Below are 24,569 nucleotides of genomic sequence, written 5' to 3' on the forward strand. Positions count from 1 at the left end.
CTGTTAAAAAAAAAAATCAGATGTTAAATTAATTATTAAACTTAATTTTTAAACCCAAATTTTATCATAATTATTTATAAAAAGATATGTCAGCAGTGTTTTGTGGAGAGGGCAGACTGACTGTACCAGGCAAAGAGAACTCTGCATCCCATTATTCTAGCTAGTAAGTGGTTCCTTCCAAGGTGCACCACAAAGTAAATATATGGTAAGCAGGAAGCTAGATACTCTAGTGCGTGCACACACAGCATTTTATTTGATTTTAGCTGCTGGTGATGGGCAGGACTCCCATCTTATTGATTCTTTCTTGATTAATAAATTAAACAAAAATGTTTTGTTGTTTCTCTGTAATACTAATCACCTAGCAATTTTATGAAGTTGGCATTAGCTAGCCCAGATAGGTTCCAAATCTCCCAACCTCATAACTAGCTACCAATCAATTTCAGGCTATCAATCAAGTTAGAATAGCTAGCTTGTCTAACTATCTTATCTGGCATGCCTGCTGGTAAGGTTGGTAGACTTTAGAAAAGCAAGAAATTACTAAATCTACTGAAGACTCATTCCTTTCAATCTTTTTACCCAGCTTTTAACAGATATGCAGAGAAACATATTTAACTTATTTTTAAAAAAGAACCACCAGTCAGGAGGATACAGACAGCTCAAGAGGTATGCTTAGATATGCATAAAAATCATTGGTTTAAATGCAATCTGGCACCTTATGATAATATGATAATATTTGTGTATTAATTATGATGCCATGATATGTGCCTGTATTGATGATGAGTGTTATGATCCCATGTACTGTGTGGTAATTTGGATGTAATATCCTAGGCATGCTAGTGCAGTATATTGATATGTGTGATTTACAACAGTCAGAATGACACCCTCAAAATGACAATTGAACAGGTAAAGCGGTATGCTTAGATAAACTATTCTGGAAAAAAAATACATATTTTTTACATAGAATTAGGCATAATGATTTTGGCTCTAGATTGCAAGAAAAAGCTGTTTCTCCAACCCTCCATCTTCACGTACTTCGTGGCCCTTCAAAAATAATGGGTTCATGACACCCCTGAGGACAGCACACCAGATGACAAGAGGAGAAACCAGGCATAAACAAGTAAGCAAAATGGAAACCAGGCGAAGATCTGTTTTGGATCAAACGTTATATTGTTATTATGATACTGGTATGTGTGTCGCTAGGTGTTGGGTTAAGGAGTGAAAAGTGTGCTCCCTGTTTGCTTCTCCCTTAGGGTGATCTAGATGTGGGCTATTGATACAGTGATAAAGAAACTCAACCTCAAACGCAAAGAAATGCAAACTGGCATTCTTAATGGTACACAAAGTTGAAATAGATTGTAAAAAACACAATGTTTGAGTCAATGTACTTTCACCAGGATTTACTTTATTTTCTCTGCCAGATGTTTATTTGGCATATTAACATCCATACTGGGAGAGCTGAAAAGTTAAAGAGAATTTCCTATGTCCAGGAATTTACTATAAAATATATGGCACAATGTGTTGAACATCTGTAAGGCATTATCACCTTGCGCTACCTGTGTTTCTGTGAAGCATTGCATCTAAGTGTAGTTGCACAGTGGTTCCAAAAGTTTATTCTGTGCAGGGAACCAAGACCACATAAAACATTTTAGTTATCTAGAAAACTAGACCAATATTTGTCTCTAGTCATGACCCTCCAGCGGTTAATGGAAAAACACCAAGCTGGGATACGGAGCATAGTTTCCTGTGGACCATATGAGAGAGAGCAGGAGGAGGGAGATCTTAAAACAGTTTCTGAGTTACAGCTAAGGCAGGCAGTCACACTGTGAGCGCTAAACCTTTCGGAGGGGAGTAAAACCACATCACTCCATGCTGGGGGAACCTCAGATCCTTCCACGCCACAGGACTGTCAGGTTCTCTTTAGTGCATACCTTGTCTCCAGAGGTTTACTAGAGGGATTGATCAGGGCTAGAAGAGGAGAGACTCATCCTCTATCGGCTCCAATGCTTCTGACAGAGGAGTCTGGTCTTCTCTATTTTCGTTGGTGAGCCAGATGAACCTTCACGTGCCAGCCCACATTCAGTGCAAAACCAAGGTAAGAGACACAGTTACTTCTGCATGATACAATGCTCTTTTGAAGGAAATCTTTTGTCAAAACTTCCTTTGACATTGACGGTATTCTGTTTGATTCGTCTACAATTGCAGCATTTTTCCCTGCGAGTTGATCTTAAAATAAAACAATTAAATAATCTACAGTATGTCCCTCATTTGTAAGTGTGAATGTACTTCTATTTTTTGTTTTAGTGACATCAAATAAAATCAAATTGTATTTGTCACATACACGTGTTTAGCAGATGTTATTGCGGGTGTAGTGAAATGCTTGTGCTTCTACTCTGACAGTGCAGTAATAAAATAAATAAATAAATAAATAATATCTAACAATTTCACAACATGCAACAATTTCAAAGATTTTACTGAATTACAGGTCATATAAGATAATATAAGTCAATTGAAATACATTTATTAGGCCCTAATATATGGATTTCACATGACTGGGAATACAGAAATGCATCTGTTGGTCACAGATACCTTAAAAAAAAGCAAACCGCTCGCCCACACGACGCCATACACGTGGTCTGCGGTTGTGAGGCCGGTTGGACGTACTGCCAAATTCTCCAAAACGACGTTGGAGGTGGCTTATGGTAGAGAAATGAACATTACATTCTCTGGCAACAGCTCTGGTGAACATTCCTGCAGTCAGCATGCCAATTGTACGCTCCCTGAAAACTTGAGACATCTGTGGCATTGTGTTGTGTTACAAAACGGAACATTTTAGAGTGACAAGATGCACCTGTGTAATGATCCTGCTGTTTAATCAGCTTCTTGATATGCCACACCTGTCAGTTGGATGGATTGTCTTGACAAAGGAGAAATGCTCACTAACAGGGATGTAAGCAGATTTGTGCACAGAATTTGAGAGAAATAAGCTTTTTGTGCATATGGAAACTTTCTGGAATCTTTTATTTCAGCTCATGAAACATGCGACCAACACTTTACATGTTGCGTTTATATTTTTGCTCAGTGTAGTTGTACATTTTCAGGTTTGTCTCCAACAGGTTTGAAATGAATAGATGTAACTACTGATGAAAACGATCAAACACGGCATGGGTGGTTAACTTCACATCATGTGACTATAATGTACAGTACTGCATGAATGTGGATCATCTGTATGGAAGCTCGTTGATTGTTATTTTCGATTATTACAGAATTCCCCTCAACTAAAGGCCCATCTCAAACAACAGGAAAACAAAAACCTGAGTCCATTTTTTAAAAACAAAACCAGGAGATGGGATGATGTAGAAACAGAGAGAAAACATTGTGTGTCTCATAGGATTCTAAGAACAGTGTAGTAAAGTCCAAATGCTATTCAATCATCCACTGTGCAACAAACCACAAAATATGGTTTCAATATTCATAGGAACAAAGTCCATTGAGAAATAGGAAATATGATGTTTTATATATTATTTAAAGCTATATTCCACAGTTGAAACAATAACAAAGCGTCACCCTGCCTTTGATTTGGTAAAAAGCTGAGGGATGGTCCTGGAGAAATGTAACCACTCTCAAATTCATAGACAGAGCTAAGGATGCAAGGACTGACCATCCATGATATAAAAATTATAGTTGTACCATGTTTTGACACTATACAGTGTTGGATTACATTTACGTTGTTTAAAAACAAATGGAGTAAAACCAGCGTATATTTTGGGTTCTGATGGGGTATGACATGTGAACTAAGCTCATGAGGGATTTATAAGTTAAATTTTTTAAGAATCAATGGGTATATACAGGTAACTGTCTAAATAAAGTCTTAATTGGGCGCTGCCATGACAACTTCAATGCGCCTTGGCATAGATTGTCTGGAACTCTATTGGAGGGACACAAACCAATTTTTCCACAATAAATTCCATAATTTTGTGTTTTGTTGATGGTGGTGGAAAATGCTGTCTCAATTGTCGCTCCAGAGACTCCTCTTTCAAAGTCACTGAGATCTCTTCTTCTAGCCATGGTAGCCAAAATAATGGGCAACTGGGCATTTTTATATATGACCCTAAAGATAATGGGATGTTTTATTTGCTTAAATAACTCAGGAACCACACCTGTGTTGAAGCACCTGCTTTCAATATACTTTGTATCCCTCATTTACTCTTTACTTTATTTAGGCAGTTATCATTAATGTATAAGTCAAAAAATTGATGTATCAACAAAGGATTTTAGCTTTAACATATAATATTCAAAAAAAGTCAACACATTTTTTACTCTTTTATTTTTCTGTTCATGAAGCTGATACGTTTCACCATTGGTTTCAGATCTTCATCAGAGCAACAATAAACATGGTTTCCCTCCCTTTCAGGTAAAGTGTCTCTGTGTGATAGTGTTCCTGAGTCTCCCCTTGACCATGGGAGACCCTGGTCCATGCAGACACTCTATCACCAGACATCACCTGCTGACCATAAGACGCCTGGTGAGTAGTACAGCTAGAACGAACAATAGAAAAAAACATGAACAAATTAAAGTTGTATAAAACTCGTATAATATGAAAAAATGAATCAAATCAAATCAAATCAAATTTTATTGGCCACATGCGCCGAATACAACAGGTGCAGACATTACAGTGAAATGCTTACTTACAGCCCTTAACCAACAGTGCATTTATTTTTAACAAAAAAGTTAAAATAAAACAACAACAAAAAAAGTGTTGAGAAAAAAAGAGCAGAAGTAAAATAAAATAACAGTAGGGAGGCTATATATACGGGGGGTACCGGTGCAGAGTCAATGTGCGGGGGCACCAGCTAGTTGAGGTAGTTGAAGTAATTTGTACATGTGGGTAGAGTTAAAGTGACTATGCATAAATAATTAACAGAGTAGCAGCAGCGTAAAAGGATGGGGTCGGGGGGGGGGGGGCAGTGCAAATAGTCTGGGTAGCCATGATTAGCTGTTCAGGAGTCTTATGGCTTGGGGGTAGAAGCTGTTGAGAAGTCTTTTGGACCTAGACTTGGCACTCCGGTACCGCTTGCCGTGCGGTAGCAGAGAGAACAGTCTATGACTAGGGTGGCTGGAGTCTTTGACAATTTTAAGGGCCTTCCTCTGACACCGCCTGGTTAGAGGTCCTGGATGGCAGGAAGATTGGCCCCAGTGATGTACTGGGCCGTACGCACTACCCTCTGTAGTGCCTTGCGGTCGGAGGCCAAGCAGTTGCCATACCAGGCGGTGATGCAACCAGTCAGGATGCTCTCGATGGTGCAGCTGTATAATTTTTTTAGGATCTGAGGACCCATGCCAAATCTTTTCAGTCTCCTGAGGGGGAATAGGCTTTGTCGTGCCCTCTTCACGACTGTCTTGGTGTGTTTGGACCATGATAGTTCGATACATAACCAAGAGTGATCTATTGGTGAGATTTCCAAAAATACATTTTTGATCAAAGTGGGAATAACTTTGGGGAGTATATCACTGTGGGGAGCATATTAAAGTTATGGCCAAGTTTACATTTTTGCAGTTAGACAAGAACCATTAGACATTCATTGGGATTGTTGAATGTAGATCATATTCCTGTCATGAACACAAGATATGAGAAGTTGATATACAGTTGAAGTCAGAAGTTTACATACACTTAGGTTGGAGTCATTAAAACTCGTTTTTCAACCACTCCACAAATTTCTTGTTAACAAACTATCGTTTTGGCAAGTCGGTTAGGACATCTACTTTGTGCATGACACAAGTAATTTTTCCAACAGTTGTTTACAGACATATTATTTCACTTATAATTCAATGCATCACATTTCCAGTGGGTCAGAAGTTTACATACACTAAGTTGACTGTGCCTTTAAACAGCTTGGGAAATTCCAGAAAATGATGTCATGGCTTTAGAAGCTTCTGATAGGCTAGTTGACATCATTTGAGTCAATTGGAGGTGTACCTGTGGATGTATTTCAAGACCTACCTTCAAACTCAGTGCCTCTTTGCTTGACATCATGGGAAAATCAAAAGAAATCAGCCAAGACCTCTGATTTTTTTTTTTTTACCTCCACAAGTCTGGTTCATCCTTGCCTGATCTGTACAAACAATAGTACGCAAGAATAAACACCATGGGACCACGCAGCCGTCATACCGCTCAAGAAGGAGACGTGTTCTGTCTCCTAGAGATGAACGTACTTTGGTGCGAAAAGTGCAAATCAATCCCAGAACAACAACAAATAACCTTGTGAAGATGCTGGAGGAAACAGGTACAAAAGTATCTATATCCACAGTAAAACTAGTCCTATATCGACATATCCTGAAAGGCCACTCAGCAAGGAAGAAGCCACTGCCCCAAAACCGCCATAAAAAAGCCAGACTACGGTTTGCAACTGCACATGGGGACAAAGATCGTACTTTTTAGAGAAATGTCCTCTGGTCTGATGAAACAAAAATAGAACTGTTTGGCCATAATGACCATCATTATGTTTGGAGGAAAAAGGGGATCCTTGCAAGTCGAAGAACACCATCCCAACCGTGAAGCACGGGGGTGGCAGCATAATTTTGTGGGGGTGCTTTGCTGCAGGAGGGACTGGTGCACTTCACAAATAGATGGCATCATGAGGAAGGAAAATTATTTGGATATATTGAAGCAACATCTCAAGACATCAGTCAGGAAGTTAAAGCTTGGTCGCAAATGGGTCTTCCAAATGGACAATGACCCCAAGCATACTTCCAAAGTTGTGGCAAAATGGCTTAAGGACAACAAAGTCAAGGTATTGGAGTGGCCATCACAAATCCCTGACCTCAATCCAATAGAAGATTTGTGGGCAGAACTGAAAAAGCGTGTGCGAGCAAGGAGGCCTACAAACCTGACTCAGTTACACCAGCTCTGTCAGGAGGAATGGGCCAAAATTCACCCAACTTATTGTGGGAAGCTTGTGGAAGGCTACCCAAAACGTTTGACCCAAGTTAAACAATTTAAAGGCAATGCCACCAAATACTAATTGAGTGTATGTAAACTTCTGACCCACTGGGAATGTGATGAAAGAAATACAATCTGAAATAAATCATTCTCTCTACTATTATTCTGACATTTCACATTCTTAAAATAAAGTGGTGATCCTAACTGACCTAAGACAGGGAATTTTTACTAGGATAAAATGTCAGGAATTGTGAAAAATTGAGTTTAAATGTATTTGGCTAAGGTGTATGTAAACTTCCGACTTCAACTGCATATGTTATTAATGACTTCTAACAGATATGTTGGTTTCTGTGTTTATTTCTGTTTAACATAGATAGATAACCAGTTGCAGAGTGGATGCTCAATAACCTACACATTAATTGAGCGGAGAAGTTTGGTAAGGTCATTTTTATACATCATGTGCAGTGAAAACATGGGAGATCATAGGCAAATTCATAAAGAACATTAGTTCATACTTTTAGTTAACTATTTTTTGTTTTTTTACTTTAAGAAATAAAACTTTGTTTGGTTTTGGTACGAAAGGTTACAAATGATGTGCTATTATTTGAGAGGAGTGCCAGAAAGTATCCAATGTCCACCACATAATTGATCCTAAAAGGACTGTAAAAATAAGCATTACCTATTAGTATTATGGCCAGGTTAATCTCACCTACCAGCCGGCTCTATGCGGTAGCAATTGCACCTGGGGATGAGGTTATGGCTAGGCCAGAGTAAGTCACTGATATCAAACTAATATGAATATTGACTGTTCTTCTTCCATTCCCTGACAGAGTAAATGTTGCTATGTGAAAGCTGCCCTGCCCTGGATCTTGGAGCTCCTGACCAGCCACTTCAGATACACCCAGGGCTCAGACAACCACAGCTACGTCCTGTCTCTGATCGGTCTCATCCACAACATCTACTCTCAGAGATGTGTACCACAGATCAACGAGGAGCTGGAGGTGAGGGGGTGGTTTGATGCTGAAGATATCTCTTGAATAACAGCCTAAGTTGGGTGTTTTAAAGAGGATTTAAGGAACTTAAAACTAAGCTCATAACACTCTTGTATAATTGTATTGATAGGACATGTACATTTTACCAACATTCCTCTCTGACTCTATTGACCAGGATGACCCAGTGAGGTTTGGGATGTCATTCAGCAGTTCCCCATCAGAGGCACTGGGGAGGGTCCAGGATGTCCTGTCTGAGTACTGGGAGCTGGTGACCACCAGGGACTCCCCAGTAGACTGGAGCTGTGAGAGGGAGTACACAGACACAGCAGAGCCCCCCACAGCCCTCCCTACAGCGCTCTCTCTGACTACAGGTGGACAACTTCCTCAAGGTTCTTGAGAGGTTCCCTGGCGAAGGCCTAAAACTGGGAATTACATTATTATAGAATATAATGATACAGTATGGCAATTTATCAAAGTAGCTTACAGAATCAGACCCACTGTCCTCTGGTGTTTGTTGTATGCTTGAACTAGCCGAGCGATCTGATGATCGTAACCTGGACCTTGTCCATATTTTAACCCGGCTGTTATGACCTGTCTCGTCGTCCACAGTAAGCACCTTTTGGGACTCAGCGAAAGCCCCTCAGACTGGTCTAGATGGAGACCAAGATGGAGACCTGAAGTTTGATTTCATGGTCATAGCTCCATCAGTCTGTGGAGTACTGATGTTCATATTCACTCTCTATTGCCTCATCACACACAAGGTAATAATGCAGACTGACAAGTTACATTTACATTGCATTTTAGTCATTTAGCAGACGCTCTTATCCAGAGCGACTTACAGTAGTGAGTGCATACATTTTCATACTTTTTTCATACTGGTCCCCATGGGAATCGAACCCACGCGTTACAAGCACCATGCTCTACCAACTGAGCCACACGGGACCACGTGTGAGTTGAAGTTAACCTTTTACTGCGGTGGGCTAAATCAGGGTCACTCAGAGTGTTTCTTGGTAGTCTTAAACAAATCTACTTTGAAACAAAAGTATACACCTCACACACATTGTTATGGTATTAAGAAAAATTGTTGAAATGTATTCAATTTTGAGTTTGCATCCCAATATTACACTTTATGTACATCACAGAAGACTGAAATATAACTAAACCATTTGACATAGAAGCAGGATTTTCGGCATAAAAATATATATAATGTTTATTAATTATGAAATTATGAAAAATATTAATAGAATTCCATCCATGAGACAATAAGCGGGCAATTTGGTCATTTGACTGCAGGAATTCATAATCAGCATTAAAGACCCCTGCTGCGTTTAAATTCAGTATCACAGTAAAAAGGAAGAAAAGGCAGAAAAAAACATGTTTTAAATGCAATTGACACATTTGTTTATTTGTGTGATTTTGTTCCACCACAGATGTTCCACAGTACTTATCATCACACATCACAAGTGTACCAAAACTCAAGGTAAAGTATCACACAGTATCTAGCGTAATCAAGACAATGCAAAATGATGACAAACAACACTTTTATGTAACTTCTAATTCAAAGTTTTACTTATAGTTTGCGTACAGATATTCAGGACATAGAGATGCAGGTGCAATAAAGTGAGTATTATTTTCAGTCCATCTATCATCTGTCAGTCTGTCCATGTATCTGCTGAATACTGAATACTCTTCCTCTCTGCCAGAAGGCCATAAAAGACAGATTGCTACTGATGGAGGAGCACATCTGGAGATGAGGATTTACCTGAAGCTCTCATCTCTAATACATAAAGTCCAATAGTGTTAGACATTCCATAGAAATTTCCAGTATTTTTCTGGCCGGCAGGCACCATAAGCACTATCAATGGATTTTAATAAACCTTCTCTTTTTGATAAGCCTTTCAAGTAGGGGATGTTTTGATAATCTATATTGTATATTGTGTGTGTATACAGTGCATTCAGAAAGTATTCAGATCCCTTGACTTTTTCCACATTTTATTATGTTACAGCCTTATTCTAAAATGTATTAAATTAAAAATGTTCCTCATCAATCTACACACAATACCCCACAATAACAAAGCGAAACATAAATACCTTATTTACATATGTATTCAGACCCTTTGCTATGAGACTCGAAACTGAGCTCAGGTGCAGCCATTGATCATCCTTGAGATGTTTCTACAACTTGATTGGCGTTCACCTGTGGTAAATTGAATTGATTGGACATGATTTGGAAAGGCACACACCTGTCTAAATAAGGTCCCACAGTAGACAGTGCATGTCAGAGCAAAATCCAAGCCATGAGGTCGAAGGAATTGTCCGTAGAGCTCCGAGACAGGATTGTGTCGAGGAACAGATCTGGGGAAGGGTACCAAAAAATTTCTGCAGCATTGAAGGTCCCCAAGAACACAGTGGCCTCCATCATTGCTAAATGGAAGAAGTTTGGAACCACCAAGACTCTTCCTAGAGCTGGCCGCCCAGCCAAACTGAGCAATCGGGTGAGAAGAGCCTTGGTCAGTGAGGTGACCAAGAACCCGATGGTCACTCTGACAGAGCTCCAGAGTTCCTCTGTGGAGATAGGAGAACCTTCCAGAAGGACAACCATCTTTGCAGCACTCCACCAATCAGGCAATTATGGTAGAGTGGCCAGACGGAAGCCACTCCTCAGTAAAAGACACATGACAGCCCGCTTGGAGTTTGCCAAAAGGCACCTAAAGAACTCTGACCATGAGAAACAAGATTCTCTGGACTGATGAAACCAAGATTAAACTCTTTGACCTGAATAACAAACATCACGTCTGGAGAAAACTTGGCACCATCCCTACGGTGAAGAATGGGGGTGGCAGCATCATGCTGTGGGGATGTTTTTCAGCGGTAGGGACTGGGAGACTAGTCAGGATGTAGGGAAAGATGAACGGAGCAAAGTACAGAGAGATCCTTGATGAAAACCTGCTCCAGAGCGCTCAGGACCTCAGACTGGGGTGAAGGTTCACCTTCCAACAGGACAACGACCCTAAGCACACAGCCAAGACATCGCAGGAGTGGCTTCGGGACAAGTCTCTGAATGTCCTTGAGTGGCCCAGCCAGAGCCTGGACTCGAGCCCGATCTAATATCTCTGGAGATACCTGAAAATAGATGTGCAGCAATGCTCCCCATCCAACCTGACAGAGCTTGAGAGGATCTGCAGAGATGAATCGGAGAAACTCCACAAATACAGGTGTGCCAAGCTTGTAGCGTCATACCCAAAAAGACTTGAGGCTGTAATCAATGCCAAAGGTGCTTAAACAAAGTACTGAGTAAAGGGTCTGAATACTTATGTAAATGAAATATTTCAGTATTTATATTTTTAATACATTTGGAAACATTTCTAAAACCTGTTTTTGCTTTGTCATTATGGAGTCTTGTGTGTAGATTGATGAGGAAAATGTTATCCAATTTAATCCATATTAGAATAAGGCTGTAATGTAACAAAATGTGGAAAAAGTCAAGGGGTCTGAATACTGTCCAAATGCACTGTGTATACGGCATATGTGCTCTCCATCGTGTTGTACAGTACCAGTCAAAAGTTTGGACACACCTACTCAATCAAGAGTTTTTCTTTATTTTTACTACACTGCTCAAAAAAATAAAGGGAACACTTAAACAACACAATGTAACTCCAAGTCAATCACACTTCTGTGAAATGAAACTGTCCACTTAGGAAGCAACACTGATTGACAATACATTTCACATGCTGTTTTGCAAATGGAATAGACAACAGGTGGAAATTATAGGCAATTAGCAAGAGACCCCCAATAAAGAAGTGGTTCTGCAGGTGGTGACCACAGACCACTTCTCAGTTCCTATGCTTCCTGGCTGATGTTTTGGTCACTTTTGAATGCTGGCGGTGCTTTCACTCTAGTGGTAGCATGAGACGGAGTCTACAACCCGCACAAGTGGCTCAGGTAGTGCAGCTCATCCAGGATGGCACATCAATGCGAGCTGCGGCAAGAAGGTTTGCTGTGTCTGTCAGCGTAGTGTCCAGAGCATGGAGGCGCTACCAGGAGACAGGCCAGTACATCAGGAGACGTGGAGGAGGCCGTAGGGAGGGCAACAACCCAGCAGCAGGACCGCTACCTCCGCCTTTGTGCAAGGAGGAGCAGGAGGAGCACTGCCAGAGCCCTGCAAAATGACCTCCAGCAGGCCACAAATGTGCATGTGTCTGCTCAAACGGTCAGAAACAGACTCCATGAGGGTGGTATGAGGGCCCGACGTCCACAGGTGGGGGTTATGCATACAGCCCAACACCGTGCAGGACGTTTGGCATTTGCCAGAGAACACCAAGATTGGCAAATTCGCCACTGGCGCCCTGTGCTCTTCACAGACGAAAGCAGGTTCACACTGAGCACATGTGACAGACATGACAGAGTCTGGAGACGCCGTGGAGAACGTTCTGCTGCCTGCAACATCCTCCAGCATGACCGGTTTGGCAGTGGGTCAGTCATGGTGTGGGGTGGCATTTCTTTGGGAGGCCGCACAGCCCTCCATGTGTTCGCCAGAGGTAGCCTGACTGCCATTAGGTACCGAGATTAGATCCTCAGACCCCTTGTGAGACCATATGCTGGTGCGGTTGGCCCTGGGTTCCTCCTAATGCAAGACAATGCTAGACCTCATGTGGCTGGAGTGTGTCAGCAGTTCCTGCAAGAGGAAGGCATTGATGCTATGGACTGGCCCGCCCGTTCCCCAGACCTGAATCCAACTGAGCACATCTGGGACATCATGTCTCGCTCCATTCACCAACGCCATGTTGCACCACAGACTGTCCAGGAGTTGGCGGATGCTTTAGTCCAGGTCTGGGAGGAGATCCCTCAGGAGACCATCTGCCACCTCATCAGGAGCATGTCCAGGTGTTGTAGGGAGGTCATACAGGCACGTGGAGGCCACACACACTACTGAGCCTCATTTTGACTTGTTTTAAGGACATTACATCAAAGTTGGATCAGCCTGTAGTGTGGTTTTCCACTTTAATTTTGAGGGTGACTCCAAATCCAGACCTCCATGGGTTGATACATTTGATTTCCATTGATAGTTTTTGTGTGATTTTGTTGTCAGCACATTCAACTATGTAAAGAAAAAAGTATTTAATAAGATTATTTCCTTCATTCAGATCTAGGATGTGTTGTTTAAGTGTTCCCTTTATTTTTTTGAGCAGTGTATTTTCTACATTGTAGAATAATAGTGAAGACATCAAAACGATGAAATAACACCTATGGAATCATGTAGCTAATCAAAAAAGTGTTAAACAAATCAAAATATATTTGAGATTTGAGATTCTTCTAATAGCTACCCTTTGCCTTCATGACAGCTTTGCACACTCTTGGCATTCTCTCAACCAGTTTCATGAGGTAGTCACCTGGAATGCATTTCAATTAACAGGTGTGCCTTCTTAAAAGTTAATTTGTGGAATTTCTTTCCTTCTTAATGCATTTGAGCCAATCAGTGTTGTGTTGTGACAAGGTAGTGGGGGTATACAGAATATAGCCCTATTTGGTAAAAGACCAAGTCCATATTATGGCAAGAACGGCTCAAATAAACAAAGAGAAACGACAGTCCATCATTACATTAAGACATGATGGTCAGTCAATACGGACAATTTCAAGAACTTTGAAAGTTTCTTCAAGTGCAGTCATAAAAACCATCAAGGGCTATGATGAAACTGGCTCTCAGGAGGACCGCCACAGGAATGGAAGACCCTGAGTTACCTCTGCTGCAGAGGATAAGTTCATTAGTTACCAGCGTCAGAAATTGCAACCCAAATAAATGGTTCAAAGAGTTCAAGTAACAGACACATCTCAACATCAACTCTTCAGAGGTGACTGTGTGAATCAGGCCTTCATGGTCGAATTGCTGCAAAGAAACCACTACTAAAGGACACCAATAAGAAGAAGAGACTTGCTTGGGCCAAGAAACACGAGCAATGGACATTAGACCGGTGGAAATCTGTCCTATGGTCTGGAGTCCAAATTGGAGACTTTTGGTTCCAACCGCCGTGTCTTTGTGAGACGCAGAGTAGGTGAATGGATTATCTCTGCATGTGTACTTCCCACTGTGAAGCATGGAGGAGGAGGTGTGATGGTGTGGGGGTGCTTTGCTGGTGACACTGTCAGTGATTTATTTAGAATTCAAGGCACAGTTAACCAGCATGGCTACCACAGCATTCTGCAGCGATACGCCATCCCATCTGGTTTGCATTTAGTGGGACTATCATTTGTTTTTCAACAGGACAATGACCCAAAACATACCTCCAGGCTTTGTAAGGGCTATTTGACCAAGAAGAAGAGTGATGGAGTGCTGCATCAGATGACCTAACCTCCATAATCACCCGACCTCAACCCAATTGAGATGGTTTGGGATGAGTTGGACCGCAGAGTGAAGGAAAAGCAGCCAACAAGTGCTCAGCATATGTGGGAACTCCTTCAAGACTGTTTGAAAAGGCATTCCTCATGAAGCTGGATGAGAGAATGCCAAGAATATGCAGAGCTGTCATCAAGGCAAAGGGTGGCTACTTTGCTAAACACTTTTTGGGTTACTGCATGATTACATATGTGTAATATCATAGTTTTGATGTCTTCACTATTATTCTACAATGTAGAAAATAGTAAAAATAAAGAAAAACCCTTGAATGAGTAGGTGTGTCCAAACCTTTGACTGGTATTGTATATATATATGTTTATAACTTGACTTAAAATCAATATGTTCTAATAATGTCTATGGCGATTGGTGAATGATGTGCCCTTGTCCACTGTATATAAAAAAAAAAAAATGTTTTGTTGTTTCAAATCAATTAAATAAATGTAGTTAAACTGTTACAAAAGTTTCATTAGACAAATTCCTATCCAGTTACCGCCAACATTACTGGTAATAATACTGAACTAATAGGTTTTGTACCATTATATTGCTTCCAGTTCTTTGACTGTGGGGGAATTTTGCGAACTTGCTTCAAAACAGCCAATCAACGAACTCATTAAAACTTTATAGCCACTAAATCCTTTTTCTCTCACCACTTTATGTTACCTTTTAAAAAATGTTTAAGCCTACCCAAGGGCAGATTTAGTGATTTGGAGGCCCCAATTTTAATGATAACATTCACCTAGGATCTCTCTTGGTTAAGGCCACAGGACTGAAAATGTACGAATTCAACAACCATGTCTCTGTCACTAACAAATACAGTCATGGGTGGTAACTCTACAATTCACTCAAAAAGGCTAGGCACACTGGAAAAAATGCAAATTAAGCTTTACACCATGCAGTGTTAAAACAACACCCCAAAACGAGTTACTGTAACACAACAGGTGTTCATTTCCTCACACTGACAAATTGTAACAGCGTCAACACTATGCAAAGTGTTAATTTAACACTGAAAAGTGTGGACCCGTATAGCCACTGGAACAGTGTTAAATGTAACACTCTCAGTGCTGATTCAATACTGGAGAATTTGCTATGTAACTGAAAATACTTTAAATGCCCTTCACTAGTAAAGGTCTTTGCATAACCACATAGAACAGGGGTGGGAAATGTTGACTTGAGTGCAACATCAGGATTTCAAAATTCAATGGAGGGCATCAAAGATTTTCTGGGGGAACGATTTGTTTGTCAAAAACCATTTTCGGGCCAGAAAAAGGGCAGAGGCCCACTATAATTTCTATATACACTGCTCAAAAAAATAAAGGGAACACTAAAATAACACATCCTAGATCTGAATGAATGAAATAATCTTATTAAATACTTTTTTCTTTACATAGTTGAATGTGCTGACAACAAAATCACACAAAAATTATCAATGGAAATCAAATTTATCAACCCATGGAGGTCTGGATTTGGAGTCACCCTCAAAATTAAAGTGGAAAACCACACTACAGGCTGATCCAACTTTGATGTAATGTCCTTAAAACAAGTCAAAATGAGGCTCAGTAGTGTGTGTGGCCTCCACGTGCCTGTATGACCTCCCTACAACGCCTGGGCATGCTCCTGATGAGGTGGCAGATGGTCTCCTGAGGGATCTCCTCCCAGACCTGGACTAAAGCATCCGCCAACTCCTGGACAGTCTGTGGTGCAACGTGGCGTTGGTGGATGGAGCGAGACATGATGTCCCAGATGTGCTCAGTTGGATTCAGGTCTGGGGAACGGGCGGGCCAGTCCATAGCATCAATGCCTTCCTCTTGCAGGAACTGCTGACACACTCCAGCCACATGAGGTCTAGCATTGTCTTGCATTAGGAGGAACCCAGGGCCAACCGCACCAGCATATGGTCTCACAAGGGGTCTGAGGATCTCATCTCGGTACCTAATGGCAGTCAGGCTACCTCTGGCGAGCACATGGAGGGCTGTGCGGCCCCCAAAGAAATGCCACCCCACACCATGACTGACCCACCGCCAAACCGGTCATGCTGGAGGATGTTGCAGGCAGCAGAACGTTCTCCACGGCGTCTCCAGACTCTGTCACGTCTGTCACATGTGCTCAGTGTGAACCTGCTTTCATCTGTGAAGAGCACAGGGCGCCAGTGGCGAATTTGCCAATCTTGGTGTTCTCTGGCAAATGCCAAACGTCCTGCACGGTGTTGGGCTGTAAGCACAACCCCCACCTGTGGACGTCGGGCCCGCATACCACCCTCATGGAGTCTGTTTCTGACCGTTTGAACAGACAAATGCACATTTGTGGCCTGCTGGAGGTCATTTTGCAGGGCTCTGGCAGTGCTCCTCCTGCTCCTCCTTGCACAAAGGCGGAGGTAGCAGTCCTGCTGCTGGGTTGTTGCCCTCCTACGGCCTCCTCCACGTCTCCTAATGTACTGGCCTGTCTCCTGGTAGCGCCTCCATGCTCTGGACACTACGCTGACAGACACAGCAAACCTTCTTGCCACAGCTCGCATTGATGTGCCATCCTGGATGAGCTGCACTACCTGAGCCACTTGTGTGGGTTGTAGACTCCGTCTCATGCTACCACTAGAGTGAAAGCACCGCCAGCATTCAAAAGTGACCAAAACATCAGCCAGGAAGCATAGGAACTGAGAAGTGGTCTGTGGTCACCACCTGCAAAACCAGTCCTTTATTGGGGGTGTCTTGCTAATTGCCTATAATTTCCACCTGTTGTCTATTCCATTTGCACAACAGCATGTGAAATGTACTGTCAATCAGTGTTGCTTCCTAAGTGGACAGAGTGATTTCACAGAAGTGTGATTGACTTGGAGTTACATTGTGTTGTTTAAGTGTTCCCTTTATTTTTTTTAGCAGTGTACTTTCTATTTGGTTTTAGTTAGTTAGGGATGCAATGATGTGGAAATGCTGTACCAATACCTATATTTAATTGTTTTTCATTGTATTACCTTTTTAACCATTCTAGCACAGATACAAACTGCAACCAAGTTTCTATTTTCATAAGGCTAATAAGAAAATATGTCAAATGACTTGAATATGGGAAAGGTGTAATAATTTCAATTTGCATCAAAAAGTTTGTGAAATGCCTCAAAAAGGTAGGCTAATGGAAAGCTAGGGAAACATCAGGGAAGATCATCAGTTAATAATTGTGTGTAGAAAAAAAGATATGCATTGTTTTCAATGGCAGACATTACACACCATTGTTTTCAATGGCAGACATCACACACCCAACAGCCAAGTATTTATACGAGGGGTGTATTCGATCAGACCTAGACCATAGCAAACCGTTACAAAACGTATTGCAATTGAAACCATTTACTCCAAAAGGAAAACATCTTGTAAAGAAAACAAGAGTTTCTATTGGGCAAATGCAGGTAGGTCCCTCCCCGTTTCATTCTGTTCGCTTCCGTTTGGTTTGTTTGGTTCCCAGTGGATTTATGCTTAGTGATTCCATCATTGTGGGTCTGCATCAGGTGTGGTCAGAGAGAATGGCAGAGCTTTTGATATGAGATTAACCTGTTCCAAACCAAACTAACCAAATGGAAGCGAGCAGAATGAACCAGTGGTTCCCAACTTCAGTCCTCCAGTACCCCCAATAGTACACATTTTTATTGTAGCCTTGGACAAGCACACCTGATTCAACTTGTCAACTAATCATCAGGCCCTCAATGAGTTGAATCAGGTGTTTTTTGACCGAGGCCACAACAAAAATGTGTGCTGTTGGGGGTACTCAAAGACTGGAGTTGTGAACCACTGTCATAGACAATAGGCTTGCAGGCTGTCAGTGCTGTTGGTCTACTGGCTCTAGTTTCCCCATAAACACTTTTTCAAGAAGCCAAATGTGTTTTATTTCTCTATAGCCTGCTTCTTACATGCCCCACTAAAACATGTTTGAGTGCATTTCACACACTATCATACAAACATCTTCTGTTCTGTACTATAATGTATGGTACAAGTGTATAACATATCCTCAGTGTGGATGCCATGGCATGAGCTGTATGATGTGTAAATAATCTCTCCATTCCTGCTCCGTTTTGAGAAGTGGGGAAACGTTCCTATAATTCGATTGAACTGCTGTCTGTTAGAGATTAAAACCAGCTGTTAAAGATGAAAAGAGAAGTCTTTGACAGATGTCCCAATATGATTTAGTTCAAATATGTGGAAAATGGCCCCAGAATAAGATAAGTATTGTCTGGAGAGCCGCCCACCCTCTGAGTGAGAGCGTTAAGGTGAAACATGAAGGAGAAGGCATAGCAGCAACATGAGGCTGGTTTTGATTCCTGCAAACAATGAGCTGGTAGAAATCGAATTAAATATGACAGGCAATTAAGTGTGTTTTTTTATTTCTATATGACTAAAAAAAACACAGTTGAATTGCATTACACTGGTTGGTCAGGCTTAAATGATGTAATTATATTTGATACTTTAAGATCCAAACATGGTCTTTGTCAATCTCTGATTATCCATCATCACATATCTAGCGAATCCATTAATATCACTGTGCACACATAATGGATACGTGCAACGCGAAAACACATACAAAAATTGTTGACCTCGAGACCTCTCTGAATCATGCATACGAGAGTATCGAAGATCTTAAACGCGCAAACACTGCAACCTCTGATAAATGTACTGCACAGGAGATGACCATCGCCGACATGCAAGAGCGATACCAGAGAAGGTGGGGGATACGGCTTTATGGTGTCCCCGAGGACCAGGGTGAGAATGTGAAGCGCAAAGTAAGTGACATCTGTAACTGTGTGGCCCCGGACTTCCCCAAAGGATATATGGACATGGCTGTGGATGTCGCTCATCGTATTGGGAAGAAGCAAGATGCCATCGGCAGCCACTCGTGTAATATATGGAGCTATACACCTTTAATGATAGTCCATAACTCCCTTGTGTTTAACAGCCAATCAGTATCACTCGAGGTTGAGGGTCTACCGTGCTATCTAGAGCACGACATGGGGTCAGAAGTGGCAGAAGATGGAACAACAAAATGAGGAAAAAATTCCAGTGCTAGCTGCATGAGTGAGAATGTGAACTTCACCAGCAGACTACTAAAACGAGTGGCTAGTTAGCAGGCTAATGCTAACGTGAGTGAAACAACATACTTTGATATTGTTAGCTATCAAGTTTGGGATTAGCAGCAATGCAGTCGTTTACACCACCAACTCCGTTGTTATTGACTGGAAACCTCTCAGAAAATTTGCAGAAAGGGAACAAAGACTGAACTTGTACTACTTAGCCAGTGGGCTAAATGACAAGCCAGAGGCTAGGAAAATGGGAGTTTTGCTATACTGCATCGGCGAAGACGTGCTGGAGATATACACTACCAGTCAAAGGTTTGGACACACCTACTCATTCAAGGGTTTTTCTTTATTTGAGATTCTTCAAGTAGCCACCTTTGCCTTGGTGACAGCTTTGCACACTCTTGGCATTCTCTCAACCAGCTTCATGAGGTAGTCACCTGGAATGCATTTCAATTAACAGGTGTGTCTTCTTAAAAGTTAATTTGTGGAATTTCTTTCCTTCTTAATGTGTTTGAGCCAATCAGTGTTGTGACAATGTAGGGGAGTATACAGAAGATAGCCCTATTTGGTAAAAAAACAAGTCCATATTATGGCAAGAACAGCTCAAATAAGCAAAGAGAAACGACAGTCCATCATTACATTAAGACATGAAGGTCAGTCAATACGGAACATTTCAAGAACTTTGAAAGTTTCCTCATGTGCAGTCACAAAAACCATCAAGGGCTATGATGAAACTGGCTCTCATGAGGACCGCCACAGGAATGGAAGACCCAGAGTTACCTCTGCTGCAGAGGATAAGTTCATTAGAGTTACCAGCCTCAGAAAATGCAGCCCAAATAAGTGCTTCACAGAGTTCAAGTCACAGACACATCTCAACATCAGCTGTTCAGAGGGGACTGTGTGAATCAGGCTTTCATGGTCGAATTGCTGCAAAGAAACCACTACTAAAGGACACCAATAAGAAGAAGAGACCTGCTTGGGCCAAGAAGGACACATTAGACCGGTGGAAATGTGTCCTTTGGTCTGGAGTCCAAATTGGAGATTTTTGGTTCCAACCGCCGTGTCTTTGTGAGACGTGGTGTGGGTGAACAGATGATCTCCGCATGTGTAGTTCCCACCTTAAAGCATGGAGGAGGAGGTGTTGTGGTGTGGGGGTGCTTTGCTGGTGACACTGTCAGTGATTTATTTAGAATTCAAGGCACACTTAACCAGCATGGATACCACAGCATTCTGCAGCGAGACGCCATCCCATCTGGTTTTTGCTTAGTGGGACTATGATTTGTTTTTCAACAGGACAATGACCTAACACACCTCCAGGCTGTGTAAGGGCTATTTTACCAAGAAGGAGAGTGATGGAGTGCTATATCAAATGACCTGGCCTCCACAATCCCCCAACCTCAACCCAATTGAGATGGTCTGGGATGAGTTGAACCGCAGAGTGACGTAAAAGCAGCCAACAAGTGCTCAGCATATGTGGGAACTCCTTCAAGACTGTTGGAAAAGCATTCCAGGTGAAGCTGGTTGAGAGAATGCCAAGAGTGTGCAAAGCTGTCATCAAGGCAAATGGTGGTTATTTGAAGAATCTCAAATATAAAATATATTTTGATTTGTTTAACACTTTTTTGGTTACTACATGATTCCATATGTGTTATTTCATACTAGTGTTATTTCTGTAGCTCAATTGGTAGAGCATGGCGCTTGTAACGCCAGGGTAGTGGGTTCGATCCACGTGACCACCCATACGTAAAATGTATGCACACATGACTGTAAGTCGCTTTGGATAAAAGCGTCTGCTAAATGGCATATTATATTATTATTATTATTATTATTTCAATTTCATTCTACTGTGCACCACGCAGGAATACTGTGTTCGAGAGACATCGTTTTTGGGCACACAAGTTCAATGAACAGGCAGGTATTGACAAGTTTGTAACTGAACTGAGACTGAAAGCACGCAACTGTGAGTTGAAAGACACTGAGGATCTAATGCTAATGGACAAAATTGTGTTTAGCGTCACAGATAATGGACTAAGAGAGAAATTACTCTACATTTCAGATTCAACCCTAGCTAAGGCCATAGATGTTTGTCGTGCAAAAGAAGTTACATCAGCTCAGGCTAAATCTATGTCAGCTAGCAATAGCACAGAAAAGTGTGTGCATGCTATGGAAAAAAAGGGCCGCCATTTTAAGCATTCACAACCACAGTCAGAACAAAGGCAGGCCACGCACTCAACCAGCGAGCAGCAGACAAAGACTTGTGGCAAATTTGGAAAAACACACAAACCAAAGAGGTGTCCTGCATTCAATGTTGAGTGTAAAAGATGTGGCAAGAGAAATCACTTTGCAGCTGTGTGTATGTCAGGGACAGATGTTGGTCCTGTTGAAACAGAGGTCAATGAAGTGGACATTGCAGTGACACAAGCATACAAAAAAGATGCTGTATAGGGGGACAGACGGTCAACTTTAAGTTAGACACAGGAGCTGAAGCTAACGTGCTCCCACAAGCAATAGCAGACAAATTGCCTAAGCAATTCAAAGTGAAAGAGACTGAGACTGTACTCATAGCCTATGGACGCACCCGCATTAAACCAAAGGACATCATGACATTGCAAGTGCACACGTGGCACAAACAAGCCCATCTACAGTTCTATGTTACAGATGCATCTGACACACCACTACTAGGCAGAGAGGCCTGTGTGCAGCTTGACCGCATCAGAAAAGTTACAACAGTTACATGCCATGCTCCGCCATGCTCCAAGGAAGAGCTCCTCAAGCACTATGCATCTGTGTTTAAAGGACTCAATGAGTTTCCAGGCCAGCACCACATCTACATTGATCCAAAAGTCCCTCCTGTTGTTCATGGACGTACGAAAATACCATATGCTGTGCTTGACAGGCTGAAAGAGACATTGGACAATCAAGAGCAGAGGGGTGTGGTCAGAAAATTAACAAAACCAACAGCGTGGGTGAGCAGCCTAGTCATAACAGGAAAAAGAAGCATGGGTGTGTTTGGATCCTTAGTACCTGAACAAGGCCATACAGCGCCAACACTTCTCCATTCCCACCTCAGAGGATGTGCAATGCAAACTAGCAGGCAAGAAGATCTTCACTATCCTAGATGAGAAGGAGGGGTATTGGCAAATCAAGCTGGATGAGGAATCAGCTGATCTCTGCACATTCAATACCCCATGGGGGAGGTACCGGTTTAATCGCTTACCTTTTGGCATAAAAAGTGCCAGCGAGGTATTTCAGCAGATCAACTCAGAGAGCTTTGGCGACATTGATGGTGTCTATGTAATTGCAGATGACATGATAATTGCAGCAGCCACCAAAGAAGAGCATGACGGCATTCTACAGCAGGTGATGGACAGAGCTATCCGTCTGAATGTGAAGTTCAACGCTAACAAGATACAATACATGGTGAGTGAAGTGAAGTACATGGGGCACATCATCAACGCAGATGTAGGTTAAAGCAGACAACTCCAAGGGGACAGCAATCACACAGATGCCCCCACCAGAAGACAGAAAAGGTCTATAGAGGTTACTGGGTATGACACGTTTCCTAACCCAGTAGATCCAAGATGAAGCCACGCTCACTGCACCACTCAGAATGCTCCCCAGGAAGGACATGGCATGGCAGTGGCACCCAGAACAACAAGCAGCACTGGAGAGACTGAAAGAAGCCGTCTCCACTGCGCCGCTGCTGAAATTCTTCAACCACAGGAAGAGATTGAAATACAAGCTGATGCACCCAAAGATGGACTTGAAGCTGTTCTGATGCAAGGTAAACCGCCTATAGCCTTTGCATCCAGAGCTCTGTCTGGGGCAGAACAAAATTATGCCCAGATAGAAAAATAACTCCTGGCAATCGTGTTCACACTGAAGAGGTTTCCCCAGTATGTCTATGGTGTCCCGGTCAGAGTTCAATCTGACCACAAACCACTTGAGGCTATAATCACCAAGCCCATTGGAAAGGTGCCTACCCGTCTTCAAAGGATGTTGCTTCAAATACAGAAATATGACATTCACATCGTCTACACCCCAGGTAAAGACATGTTAATAGCAGACACGCTAACCAGGGCTGTACCCCAGACTGCCACACATGAAGAGTGTGACCTCAGTGACAAGAAAGTAATTTATGCAGTCTCCGCACATCAGCCACTGGAGGGTACTGTTATACAACAGCTGAGAGCAGACACAGACGCAGACAGTGAGATACAGCTGCTGAGGAACCTGCACAGAGATGGATGGCCAGACAAGAAGAAAAGTGCACCACTGAAAGTGCAACCCTACTGGCACATCAGAGACTCTCTTTACATTGAAGATGGACAACTTATGGTAAACGAACGTATTATCATTCCCAAAGACTTTGGAGCTGAGGTACATAAGAGGCTCCACATTGCACATCACGGCATTCAACGCTCCTTAGCGCATGCCAAAGCTCTCATGTATTGGCCAGGCCTTACTGATGATGTACGAATGATGGTCGAATCGTGCACTTCCTGTCAATCAAAATATATACAGGTAAATGGCATAGGTTTACTAGATAAGAAATTAAACAATTGTTTATTAAGGGATATTTTCTACAGGAATTCTATTCCTTCTGCTATAATTTGTTGGGCTTCATCGTTTGATGTGAACTGGCGCCGTGCTTGGCTCACTTCACACATTTATGGTGACCAATAAAGTAAAGAGATCTCCTTTAAGATTATCCATAGATTCTACCTGTGTAATAGCTTGATTTCTAAATATATACCTGACGTTACCAGTGAATGCAGTTTTTGTGAACTAGAAACTGAATCTATTGAACACTTATTTTGTAATTGTTTACATAGAGAGGTGTTCTGGACTGATGTGAAACTATATATTGTCAACAAAATGCATACAACCATTGAAATATCTAAGTTTGACATATTATTTTACTACACTGATTACACAATTGAACGTCAGTACGCCATGAAGCTCTATTTTATTAGGAAAAACTTTCATACACAAATCAACATTTATGAAGAAAAGGCACTTTTTAAAACTGATTTGGAAACCTATTTAGAATCATTAAAGCATATGCAAAACAAAATGTATCAAATGTATTTCCTACATGTCTGGATTTGTTTTGCTTTTTGCTCTTCGTTATTTCTTTGTGTAATCCCTCTGGCTGTTCTGTTTTTTGTGTTTTGCATGTTACGGTAGTTTTATAAA

General features: G+C 41.8%; 1 protein-coding gene across 1 annotated transcript; it reads left to right on the plus strand.

Moving 5' to 3' along the window:
• The first annotated feature begins 1,861 nt into the window (after positions 1-1,861).
• On the plus strand, positions 1,862-9,888 carry LOC121537549. The gene is made up of 9 exons (XM_041845157.1): positions 1,862-2,092; positions 4,412-4,522; positions 7,311-7,373; positions 7,768-7,938; positions 8,105-8,300; positions 8,539-8,690; positions 9,360-9,409; positions 9,506-9,549; positions 9,633-9,888. Exons 1-8 carry the CDS (start codon positions 2,051-2,053, stop codon positions 9,546-9,548), a joined length of 828 nt encoding a protein of 275 aa, XP_041701091.1. The 5' UTR covers positions 1,862-2,050; the 3' UTR covers position 9,549; positions 9,633-9,888.
• The last annotated feature ends 14,681 nt before the right edge of the window (positions 9,889-24,569 follow it).

The sequence above is a fragment of the Coregonus clupeaformis genome, chromosome 24, assembly GCF_020615455.1.
Source record: "Coregonus clupeaformis isolate EN_2021a chromosome 24, ASM2061545v1, whole genome shotgun sequence".
Lineage (NCBI taxonomy): Eukaryota > Metazoa > Chordata > Actinopteri > Salmoniformes > Salmonidae > Coregonus > Coregonus clupeaformis.